General features: G+C 50.0%; 1 protein-coding gene across 1 annotated transcript; it reads right to left on the bottom strand.

The window, feature by feature from the left end:
- Positions 1–832: 832 nt before the first annotated feature.
- On the bottom strand, positions 833–11,386 carry LOC122386832 (activin receptor type-2A-like). Its single transcript, XM_043376476.1, has 11 exons — positions 11,339–11,386; positions 9,582–9,707; positions 9,104–9,349; positions 7,955–8,137; positions 7,236–7,427; positions 6,684–7,019; positions 5,793–5,962; positions 5,227–5,419; positions 4,496–4,711; positions 3,932–4,105; positions 833–1,727 (listed from the first exon to the last, which is right to left on the bottom strand). Exons 2-11 carry the CDS (start codon positions 9,619–9,621, stop codon positions 1,252–1,254), a joined length of 2,226 nt encoding a protein of 741 aa, XP_043232411.1. The 5' UTR covers positions 9,622–9,707; positions 11,339–11,386; the 3' UTR covers positions 833–1,251.
- Positions 11,387–12,043: the final 657 nt, after the last annotated feature.

Below are 12,043 nucleotides of genomic sequence, written 5' to 3'. Positions count from 1 at the left end.
TGGAGTCAGCTAAGTTTGTCATTTCTAAGCTTTTGTCGTACGACTCGAAGCGCGCAACTTCTGAAGGCAATGGATTGTAAGGTCGATTTGCACTTGGTCAATCAGCTCAATACCAACGCCGACAACACGGAAATGCTGCTATCTGTTCGGATATCCCTGACAAGTTGAAGGCATGGACCGCCGTGTAGTTAAAAAGAAGTGGCGAGCAATAATTGACTGAGAAACTTTTTGAAGTTAGAACGATATAAAAAGTACGAAATGTGTATATCGATCAGCCTCCGCCCGAATACTGAATAAGCTCATTTCACCACTCCTTGTTGTCAGCACATTTCAAGGCTCGATTCGAAAGCCTCCGGAATCGACGTCACATTCAACGCCGTTTCAACACTGTCAGCAGGAAAGAAACAAACGGTTTGGATTGTCGTGCATTTCGGCAAACCGCTAGTCCCCTTCATGCCACAAATATAATAGCAACACCTTTTAGCACACATTTTCAAATCTCACTTATGTTGCGTCCGTTCCCATCTGGGGCATGCGCTTCAGTGGCGCGAGGACACTGCGCGTGAGGGCGCCGTCCGGGCACCGCGGCTATCGCATCACCGTTCACCGCTGGTCAGATCTGATCGGTCTGTAACCAGAGCTGACCGCTTATCTATAAACAGAGCGTGCAAAAACGCCACACACTCCGCGACAGCACAGCTTGGAGAGATGAACAGCGTCGTCTCACTGTTGGTCTCGCAAAGCTGCTTTATACGCAAAACATGCAACTAATAAAAGTATTTGTACAATGAAATTAGTAAAAAAAGGTAGCTTCTACCAACCACAGATCTAATTCCGAAATCCATTTTTATTACGCGAGAACTAAAATGAATCTCGGTCAGATACAATGATTGAGTTGTCTATCGGAGTTCGCACCTCTAGCTCTGCGTAGTGCGTAGTACAGTCCGTTCCATCCGACAGTTATGAAGCCGACAATATCCTAGCGCTGCACATGATAAACAGAGTACGCAGGCCTGGGTTCAAAGACGACGGTTACAGGCAGTCGAATAGGCTTGGCATGTAAGAACTTGACATGCACATACACCGATCCGTTTAAAGTACACAGAGAACGCAGGTGTTTTCGGGCAGCAGTGCTCAGTACAAAAGTAATAAGGGCGTGGGGCGCGGCGAAAGCAGCAGTACCAAACAGCGCGTTGGCGGGGCAGACGCCGTGCGGTATCACAGCCCAGCACTGGACCTGCGGCCGGCCGGTTACAGCGGCAGCGAGCGCGGCCGCTCAGGGTCGCCGCAGTCGCCGGCCGTCTCCACGTTCACCGTCTTCGAGGGCAGCACCGGCTGCAGCGGCACCGGCTGGGCCGCGGCGCGGCCGCCGCGACCGGCCAGCGCGCGCCGCAGCCGGCCGAGCCAGCCGCGCGCCGGCGCCGGCTCGGCTCCCGCCGCCGGCCCGCCGCCGCCGTGCACGGCGTTCTGCACGATCGGGATGGGCGTGGCGCCGTGGCGCGCCGGCGGCGGCGACGACGCGATCGGCGAGAGCAGCGCCTGCGACTCGGGCGGCAGCACGCCGTTCGGCGGCGCCGCCGAGCGCTCGATCAGCGTGTTACCGTCCACCAGATAGTCGGAAGACTGGTCGGCCGCCGCCAGGTTCCGCTCGATGCACGGGTTGCGGCCCTGGTACGGCTGAATCTGTGACACGTACTGCGGCGGTGCGGAAACCTGGGCGTTCCGCACTGAACAGCGGGACACAGCAGAGACGGGTCAGTATAATGCCAGAGCAGGCTAATAGCGGCAACAATGGAACAATACACGGAATACAGCAGTTGAGTGTCCTGCCACATTTCGTCGGGCAGTATAATCGCCTCACCATCTTATCACATAGTTATCACAGCTTATCGTAAGCAGCACGAGAAACAGTCAACCAAAGGTCATATTTCAGCGTCTGAGCCAACAAAACGGATTTGCTGCCAGGGCTTAAATTCTGCAGCTGGAAAAAATGGTCCATTAAAAGCTCAGAATGGGTAGGCAATTCTAACATATTGCTGTCATAAATTTTAAAAGTAAACAATTTCAAACAAATGGATTAAATTGTTTTTTTAATCAAATAAGATAAAAATCACACATGAAGGGACGACTTAACCCGCGCCGGGCCGGTGCTCTGAGATTCCGCGCCGGGCCGGGGGGGGGGGGGTGTCTGAACACCCCCCCCCCTTCTAACTCGGCTCCTGGGCCACGTAGCGACACGCGGTAAGCGGCAATCGAAAGAACGTCCAAAATAAGGACGAAAACACTTCGGTCATTTTTTGGGTCAGGTCAAAGGTCAGGTCACCAGAGGTCACCAAAGGTCACATGTTGACTATTTCAACATTTTGGAAACTGCCAACGGCTATCTCGGGAACCGATAGAGCTACAGCGCCGCGGAAAAGCGCATTCGATAGCCCTTTTACAGGCCTTTCTGAGTAATGTTCTCAGATTTGACCTCAGGTCAACGATTTAGCCTCTAGAGGGCAAAAACTCCAAAAATAGCCGTTTTTACGAAAAGCGTTTTTTTCGGCGATAACTTTTGACTCAAAAGAGCCATGACATTACTTTTGCCAGCATCGTGTTCCTCTCGTCGAGACACGTCGAATGAACTATAATTTGACCTTGAAAGGTCAACTTGAAAATTTGACCTCAGGTCAAGGTCATGACCTGACCGAAAAAGGTCATGCTGCATATCAGTCGATCCGCAACGTCGAGCCGAACACATCTAAGGCGTTTTCAGCGCTCTAGCTCGCCTCTATCAGAAGTTATTAGCGAAAAACTGTTATATTCTGTTCGTGACCTGAGATGACCTCGGGGACATAACGAGGGATCACAGTTGCCATTTTCCGGTTCAGTGTGTCAATTTTACCTACATCTCGATGTTTGAGAGTGTCTAGAATGGCGTTCGTGCAAAACAGACGCTTTTCAATTTTCTCCCATTGACTTATAATGGAGAGGCCGCAAAATTGACCTGACCTTAGGTTACCGATATCGAAATTCCGAGACATACATTTTATAGATACTGTTGCTCTTATCAATCGCTGAAAGTTTCAAGGCAAGCGATCAATCGGTGTAGCTATGACGAGCATTCTTATTTTTCTGAGGTGGGGTCACTTGGCGTGACCTGGTGACCTGACCTAAGGCCACCTGGGTCTGAAATTTTCATAAGATGTGCGGAAAAGATGCACGAAGAGGTGTGCCCCCCGGCCCGGCGCGGGTTAAGCGAACTTTCCCTACTATAATTAATGCCATGATTGCCAGCGTCTCCCTGGTGTCAGTTAGCGTCTCCGCTCTCCACTCGTCCATCTCCTGATCAAGGATATGTGCGTGCAGACCCCACCCGTACCTCTAATGCAGTGAGGATAGGGTCACCTGCAGCGTCCCTCCTGATAGGGAGAGAGTCTGGTCACGGGACAGGGTCAGCAGCATCTCCCCTAAGAGGGACTCACGATCCATCTCTCTGTCAGAGGATAGGCTAAGACTGCAGATGACGCTGGGGACTCCTGGTTCCTGTCCTGGTTGGGGACACGGTGAGCACAAGCAGTGTCTCCGGAAAAATTCTGAATTCACGGTTCATCTTTTGATCAGAGAGCAGGATCAACATAAGGCCCCACTCACGGTTTATCTCCTAGTCGGGGGACAGGTTAATAGACGGGGACGGGCGACTCGCCGTTCATCTCTTGGTCGAGGGGCGTCTCCACTGATTGGGTAAAGTGTCAGCAATAGGGGTTCTCACGACTCATCTCCTGATCGGGAAACAGCAGTGTGAGCAGCGTCTCCGCTCACTGGAGTGTTAGTTGTGGGGTTCTACTCAATGTTCATCTCCTCGTCGGGGGACAGAGTACTCACGGACACGGCTCATCTCCTGGTCGGGAGAGTCACAGCGTGAGCAGGGTCTCTGGGAACAACTCACGGTTCATCTCCTGGTCCGGAGACAGAGTGAGCAGCGTCTCCGCTGTCGTCTCTGACGGCTCCAGCTCCGTCAGCTCGCCGCTCGTAACGTTCACGTCCGATTTTACCTTCTCCGGCTCCTGCTGCTGGATCACCAGGTTCAGCGTCGGCAGCGGACCGTTCAGGCCCAGGTTACCTGCAAAGAACGCGAACGCATTGCATTTGTTAGTATATTTTGATCATAATATTTTACCGTCAATTGCTGTGGCGCTAAGATAGCAAGAACGAAGCAAACGCAGCCAACCCGACACAAATGATTGTAGCAATTTAGCAATCCTTCACGAGACCGTTATATTTCAGCCAAAAGAAGTTCTATGATTTTTAAATGAAATGTCAGATTCTGTAGGCATTGCTTGCCAATCCGACTTTCTGTAAGTTATATAAAAAACGGGAAATTCGAGAACGTCACGCTTATGTCATGCCACACGTGCTCTAAACGTTCTTATTCCATCCATCACTGCCTCATCCCAACACTCACAGCACCGTTAAAAGTCTCACTTACGCTCCGTGCACGCCCACTACCCACCTTTATATCTCTCCCAGAGCAGCGGCAGCTCGCTGATGCGCTCCAGCATGCAGAGCGCCGTCAGACGCGCCTCGCCGTCCGGGTCCCAGCTGTCCTCAATGGTCTCCCGCAGCTGGCGCAGTGCCGGGTTCGTGTCCTTCCACACCTCCGGCAGCAGCGGGCGCGCCCGGTTACGGGTGACCAGCACCTGCATCTGGTCGATGGTCGGGTGGGTGCCTGTCGGCAGACACAGACGTTAGTCAAACTATAGCTATCCTAGCTTCGTGTGCTCGTACAACTTATGATTGTACCCAGCGGCGCAGAGCAGTGACGTCTGGATGACTCATCGGCGACAAGTGATGACAAGACAGTCTGGTGCATGTGTCTCCGTCGGGCGCCAGGAACTAAACAAGGCGTGAAACAAACTTTGCAGGCGCTGAGTTATCTACTCGTAAACATTCGTAAACACGTTAACATTCGTTAACTCGTAAGCATTCGTCGAAACGAGGATAGCTGCACGTCAGCGCTTGACATGAGAATAAGGGTCATTCAATTATTTGTTGGAAGTGAACTGAAATAAAGCTGTGAAGGAATCGTTACCAAACTAAAGTTACATCCGATCATGAAATCCAAACAGAAGGGCCATCACTGCCATCACGTCACGGCTCACTCTGAACGTCCCCATCCCTCTCAACAATGGCGGCCTCGTACGGCGGTCGGTAGGGCGGCACTCTGAACCCCGCTTTACTAACCGATCTCGGCTTCGTATGGCAGCCGGTAGGGCGGCACCTCCATGCCCTGGTACGGGTCGGCGCAACGGGACGCCAGCTCCCAGAGCACCAGCGCCATGGCGTACATGTCCACCTGTTTGAGGGCCGTCTCACAGTCGCGCAGGTTCACAGCACCCTCCAGGACCTCCGGAGCCATGTAACGCAGAGTGCCCACCTGGGAAACACAGGGTCAGCGGGGAACGTTAGTGATTTATAACTGCGTGACAATATCATCGGCCCCCGGCCGCATGTGTCGCCAGCATGAGCACAAGCGACAACAGCGTCAGTCATCAGTATATGATGGCTGACAGCGTTTACAACCGGCCGTCCGCAGTCTCTTCCGTAAACATTTCACAATGCGATAGACAAAGAAACAAACCACGGACCGCAGAAGACAGAAGCTGGCAACGTTCACGAAGCGAATCTCGCAACATTTAGGGCGATGAATTGAGTCGATAACCATAATGACCAGGTGACCTCTCGGCTCTCAAGTCTCAGTAGCTGCTAAATTGACACCCTCCCTAGCCTCAAACCCTCCCGATACTCACGTCACTCAGCGAGGTGGTCTCCGCGCTCAGCTCCTCGCCCTGGTTGTAGTAGCGACCCCCGCTGATCTTCATGGCGAAGCTGAGGTCACAGATGCAGCACGTGCCGTCGGCACGCACCAGAATGTTGCGGCTGTTGACGTCTCTGTGTGCCACGGCCGGCTTCACTACGCCTGAGGATGGTAACGAGAAGGCGAGTGGATAAATAACACCGGCAGGATGACACTCACAGCCGCATGGCCTCCATTGGCTTACCCAGAGGACGTCTACACCCGATGCTAAAAATATCGCTCGTAGCACTGACGTGGGCACGGATTCCAGACGACCAAACACGAAAATCAAGATGACAGCTAGATTAGTGGTCTTTGACATGGGCACGGATTCCAGACGACCAAACACGAAAATCAAGATGACAACTAGATTAGTGGTCTTTGAGCGTGGAATTATTGTGGAAAACATGACTAACAGATGCCTCTCAACGAACCAACTATTTTGCATTCCCTCAGAGTTAACAGTTTTGAGAAAATCCTCAAGATCCAGCTCGGATCCATGATCACGAATCATGGATCCGAGATGGATCTTGGGGGTTTTACTCAGAACTGTTAACTCTGAATGAATGGAAAATAGTTGGTTCATTGAGAGGCTTCTATTAGCCATGCTTTCCAACATAATTTCATGCTTGAAGACCGTCAATCTAATGAACATCTCGATTTCCGTGATTGGCTATCTGGGATCCGTGCCCATGTCTGGCTCGGAGACCACCAAAGCCGCGTCGATATCCTTCGATGACTGGCGATGCTTACACCATACCCAAAGGCACTGATCCACACTGACACAGTCTAAGGACGCCCCATTTCTGCGAACAACTCCGATCCCGGTTTTCTCCCAACTAACCGTGTTTGTCGATGGGCGTGTGCAGGTGCGCCAGGCCTCTGACGGCCGTCAGCGCCATCTGACACATCTGCTGAAACTGCAGCGTGTTGGCCTGCAGGAAGTCGTGCAGCGTGCCCTGCGACACGTGCGACATCACCAGCAGGTACTCGACGCCCGCCTCGGTCGGCCGCTCGTCGGCGCCGTAAAAGTGCACCAGAGACCGGCTCTCCATCCAGGGCAGCGAGTATATGTCGCGCTCCGAGAGGAAGTAGTGCCGGAACCAGGCCGGGAAAATCTTGACGGCTACCTCCTCGCCGTGGAGGATGCCCTTTCGGACCGAGCCGTACCGACCGCGGCCTGTCGAGGGACGTCAGGGTTACGCCCGGCACCGGTCTGCAGAGCAGTGCCAACGCTGACACGGCAAAAGAACAGATGAATTTTTAGTCAGTTAAGAGAATAGTGAGCGGTGAAACCACCGCTCTGTGTATTTTACAATAACAAGCTCAACTCTATCTGCAACATTCAGATATTTACACCTGTCCGCCCTCTTTCTCTCTCCCCCGTTCCGCTCACCGATAATCTCTCCCAGCTGCAGATCAGACAGGTCGATGGTCGGGGTAAACGGCGACGGCTCGGTGGCCGGCGGCGGCGGCAACGGCTTCTGGCCGAACAGCCGACGCCGATGGCACCACAAAGTGGCGCATACGGCGAACAGGCAGAGCACCGTCACGCAGGCGACCGTGGCCACCAGCAGGGGACTCAGCGCTGCCGGGAACAGACGTAGCGGATACACGTGTTACAGTGGTATCGCAATTAGCCTGCTGTGATATCATGACCACCAACATTGCTCGACACTACAGATGTCTAAAAACAAATTGCCACGAGTTTGACTAAATGAATCAGATCAGTGAGGTCGGCAGCTGAGCTCCTGTGAAAGTTGAATCGGTACGCTTCGTTCAGTTAAAAGGAAGATTATATCTAACTAGACCGGTAAAGTATAGGACAGTTGGCCGCGCTCAATCATATGAGCCGGCAATATTTATTACGCGACCTTGCGGCGGCCCGAATGTGGCAAAATTGCCTTATGTAATATGTATACTTCCGTCTTACGGTGCGAGACGACCTCGAAACCCATGCATGCTTCGTAATTATCACTGAACATTCTTCCCTTCCAGCATCGACACATCTCATCATTGTCATTCATTGTTTCGGAAGATAATGAGCCAGAAGAGAGTCATATGTAGGTACACACACATGTTCAGCATACAGCGGCATCCCGGCGTCGAACTGACCTGGCTCGGCCGGCGGCTCCGGCGCGCGCTCCGTCGTTGTTGGCACCACCACCACGCTGAAGTTGGCGTTGCACATGTAGCCGCGGCAGCAGCAGAACCGGGTTCTCGCGCGAACGTCCTCGATGCGCGCCACGCACTCAGCCTGACCACACTGTGCCACGATTTGTGACATCTTGACGCATCCTGTAACCACGCGAATATACTCAGCACAACATGAATGCAGTAGGTACCAAATAGAAAGATAACATGCTACATCCATTAGGGTTTCCTATTCTATGTCCTGTACAAGGTGATGATAGGACGATTGAGCACACCCCTCAATCGGCTTCTATGTCACATAGGTACCTACACTATAGGAAAATCTGAATTAGTTGGATGAACTCTAAGCAACTTATCTGACTAAAATCAAGCATGTGAGCAGCTATTTTTTCCAGACTTCATATATCATCACCATTAACTTGCTAGTGAATCAGAGCTGTGTTTGTATGCTGTGTTGAGTAGGTGTTCTGAAAATTGTAAGGCCACTGTATGGGTTTAACTACAACTTGTTACTGCGACTTGTATTAAAGGGACTATCCCACCTTTACATTAGGTTTGAGTTGAGATAGCCAAGTTTGCAGCGAGGTCCAGAAACCACTATCTATCTTGGTTGCAACCCCCGCGGCCTCGTGGTGTTGAAGAAATTCGTTCCCTTCATTTGAAAATGAGCCCTGCGCAAGGCCCAATCTCTTAACCATTAACGGTAATCTGATGACGTCATTTGCCTTTTGAACGCCTGTTCAAGTGAAGTAGTTCACTTGATTTACGGATAAGCCAATCAGAGACACTTTTGTTATTGTATGAGCCGAGTCATATTTGAGAGCAAATACCTATATTTGCTGCCAAATTTCCCCCACACTGACATGAAGTAAATCCTTCATTACGTCACAGATGCGATCTAAATGACGTCACGATGAAATATAAAAGTCGCAATATCTCAAAAAGTATGCGATGAAAACGCGTAAAAACTTGCAGAATTCGTCACAATATCATGAGTAACATTTCCTAATCCTAAACGGGACTTTTTTGAAGGTGGGATAGTCCCTTTAACTACTTATTGTGTGTGTCGGTAATATGCAGGAGCATTTAGGTATCTGACTGCAAACTGACCCTGCAAAAGGGTGGAGGTCGCTGCCTCCGTGGAATTATCATCTGGTGCTGACAATACAGTGAAGCAGTAGCTCTCAGGCTCGTAACAGCGCATCAGCTGCTGATCGCTGCCGGCGGGGTCACTAATGATGCGGCCCAGCGAAGGGCCGTCTTCCTCGAAGTAGGTTGGCCCATCTGGCGACTGTGGCTTGTAGGCACACAACAGACCATCTGCAATGGCGGCAGCCGATGGCCGCAGCGACGCACCTGTGGAGCACATCAGACCACAAGTGAAAAGATAGGAAAGTAGTAGTACAGATCAAATAGTCAAACTAAAACAGCAGGACTTCAAGCCCAAAACCAATAGCATAAGCTAGGCAAAAATAGAAATGGTGGCAGCTAGATCAAGTAAAATGCATTATGAGTATTGATAAGATTGTGCTTTCTCACAACATAATTCTAGCAATATGCCCAGTGCTTGAACAAAAAAGAAACTTACCAATGATAAGAAGAATAGCAAGATGCATGACTGATGTCATGGTTATCTGGTGATTCTAGCTGCTTCAGAATCAAGGTGCATAAGGCACCATTTTTCCTTAATTAGCTTGGTTGAGCTGATCCATCCCTGAAAATTGAGTAATTGGGAAAGCACAGAAAACCACAATCACTTTAGACTTCAATGAACCATCGTCACAATCACACGTAAGTAAGCTTTTTTCAGATAGTTCAGATCAAGAGGATACCTACCATTTACATATCTAGGTATCACCTACCTGAACTGCATGCAAAATTTCTGTATTTCTCTTCAGATGACTCAGCGAACAAACTACCTCCCAAACGTAATGGCACGCTGTAGGTACCACAGGGCATCATTGGGCAGGACACTCGAGCCTAGTACTCAATGGCTTTGCTAGTACTAAGGTTTTAAAGTTGCCGTGGATGAGTGTTTACTGTTTACGGTAGCGAACTTGTTTTCCAGACCTATTTGTGCGAGATGTATTGACTGACTTTCGGTATAATATGTCTTGGTTGAGTGTCCAAGACTGGATGTCGGGAGATTGCAGTTTTTGGGCCTCTGTGGCTCCCAGCCAGTGCTGGAAATGAGGCCGATTTCTGATCCCGGCGTTTTATTCTCCGGGCGGGTTAATCCCGTCCGGACCCACTCAGGAGGGTCGCGGTTGTTTTCGCCGCTCACCCCAGTCGAGATGCAAAATTAATAGTCACACGAAGCCTATTTAGGGCCAGCCAAACCAGCCTAGTCTGGTGTTACTGTTAAATGTATGCATAGATATGAAAGAAAAAGGTTTTGGAGTCGATTTATTTCGAAGTCGTATATTCAGAGGCCCCAAATAAACTTCGTGTGACTATCAACTTTGCATCTCGAATGGGCCGAGCGGCGAAAATAACCGCGGCTCTGAGAGGTCCTGAAAGGCTAAGCACCAGACGGGGCTAAACCACCCGGAGAATAAAATGCCGGGACCAGAAAGCGGCCTCATCTCCAGTTCAACACTGCCCCAGCTCTCGTTAAGAACTCTTCTCGGTGACAACTCCCTCTTTACTACTCCTCTCGCTTTTTATGTTCATTATGACCTCCAGGCTTCAGGTAATTTTCAACTTTTGACTTTGAGAAATAAAGGTTAGATATGGGCCGCCTGGGCGTGATATACTTGTAGCCTAATTGGCGGTGCGCCCTGTCACACCAACTCATCAGGATCATCAGTTTTCTCGAGCCTCAGTCGCCTAACTTGGTACGGTCTGCACTCGACATAACTTCAGCGTGTAGGAGCCTGTAGATCAACCAGTCCAGTCGACGTCTCTATACCAGTCTCCAAGGGCTATCACGTCAACCTGGGGGGCTCAGGTGTGTGGCCTTCAATGAACATTACATCCCCGTCAGTCATGAACTCGGATTTGTGATTCTAATTAGAGTGTAGCAATTGAAATAAGCTAAGATCTCATCACCTTGCGCTGAAATATCTTCAATCATCCATTCATACCAAAATTTCTTCGTCCGCTCATGCCAAAAAATTTCATCCCACAGTTACCATAGACACTGCGCCAAAATTTTGGTGCAATCTGCTTGCTAGGCCAGACATGCTGATGGTAACATGGATATTTTACAGTCTGGAGTAACTTACCACAGTTCAGCTCAAGCGAATTGAAATTGCTCCCTGAGTGTGACCCAAGTGTGACCTACCAACTAGCAATAACAGCACCTCAGATAAACCTCATTGGTTACAATTAGGTTTTGGTTACCTATGGGTCTGTTCCCGTCGCTCCTCTAACCTCCTCCAAGCTCCTCTAACCTCCTCTCGTTTAAAAAATTGTTCCCGTCGCTCCTCCAAGCTCCTCCAAGCTCATATTCATTACACATCTCACCACCACTATTTGCCTCCTCCCTCATCCCAAACGAAAGTTGGATTTTCAGAGGAGGCTCTGCGTAGACATATTTGGGGCATGTAATACAAATGTGAATTGTTTATAAATGAGATTTCAGGGAAGTGGAAATGATTTTAGTGATCGATGAGGACGTGATATCTTTTAATAGTAATATTCGCTATTTATCTATGGCTTTGTTATTAGAAAGCGATTATTATCTCTAGATTTAAGTTTGCACACCATAAAACGCCGACTGTTACAGCCCGCAAACAGCTGATTTCCTCGCAAAAATGTTCCCGTGGCTCCTCTGATACGGCTCTCCTCCAAGCTCATCCAACCTCATCCGAGATTTTTTGGGAGGAGCGATGGGAACAGACCCTATGTCTCTCAGACGTGAAAAGAAAACAGCACATTCTAAGTCATTGTATGAGGACGAGATCAAGATAGGTGCATGCAGTACCCAGTCAATTTTTCCATGCTTTTTGTTCCAATTTCTAATGTATTTGTATTGTCCCTATTGTTCTGCCGGAGAACAATGCCGTCTACAGGCACACCATACGCATAAACACAAATATGTCTATC

The sequence above is a fragment of the Amphibalanus amphitrite genome, unplaced genomic scaffold (genome assembly GCF_019059575.1).
Source record: "Amphibalanus amphitrite isolate SeventyFive unplaced genomic scaffold, NRLGWU_Aamphi_draft 000264F_arrow, whole genome shotgun sequence".
NCBI classification, from domain to species: Eukaryota; Metazoa; Arthropoda; class Thecostraca; order Balanomorpha; family Balanidae; genus Amphibalanus; species Amphibalanus amphitrite.
The sequence above is the reverse complement of the archived record's forward strand: the minus strand, read 5'-3'. Positions and strand labels throughout refer to the sequence as shown.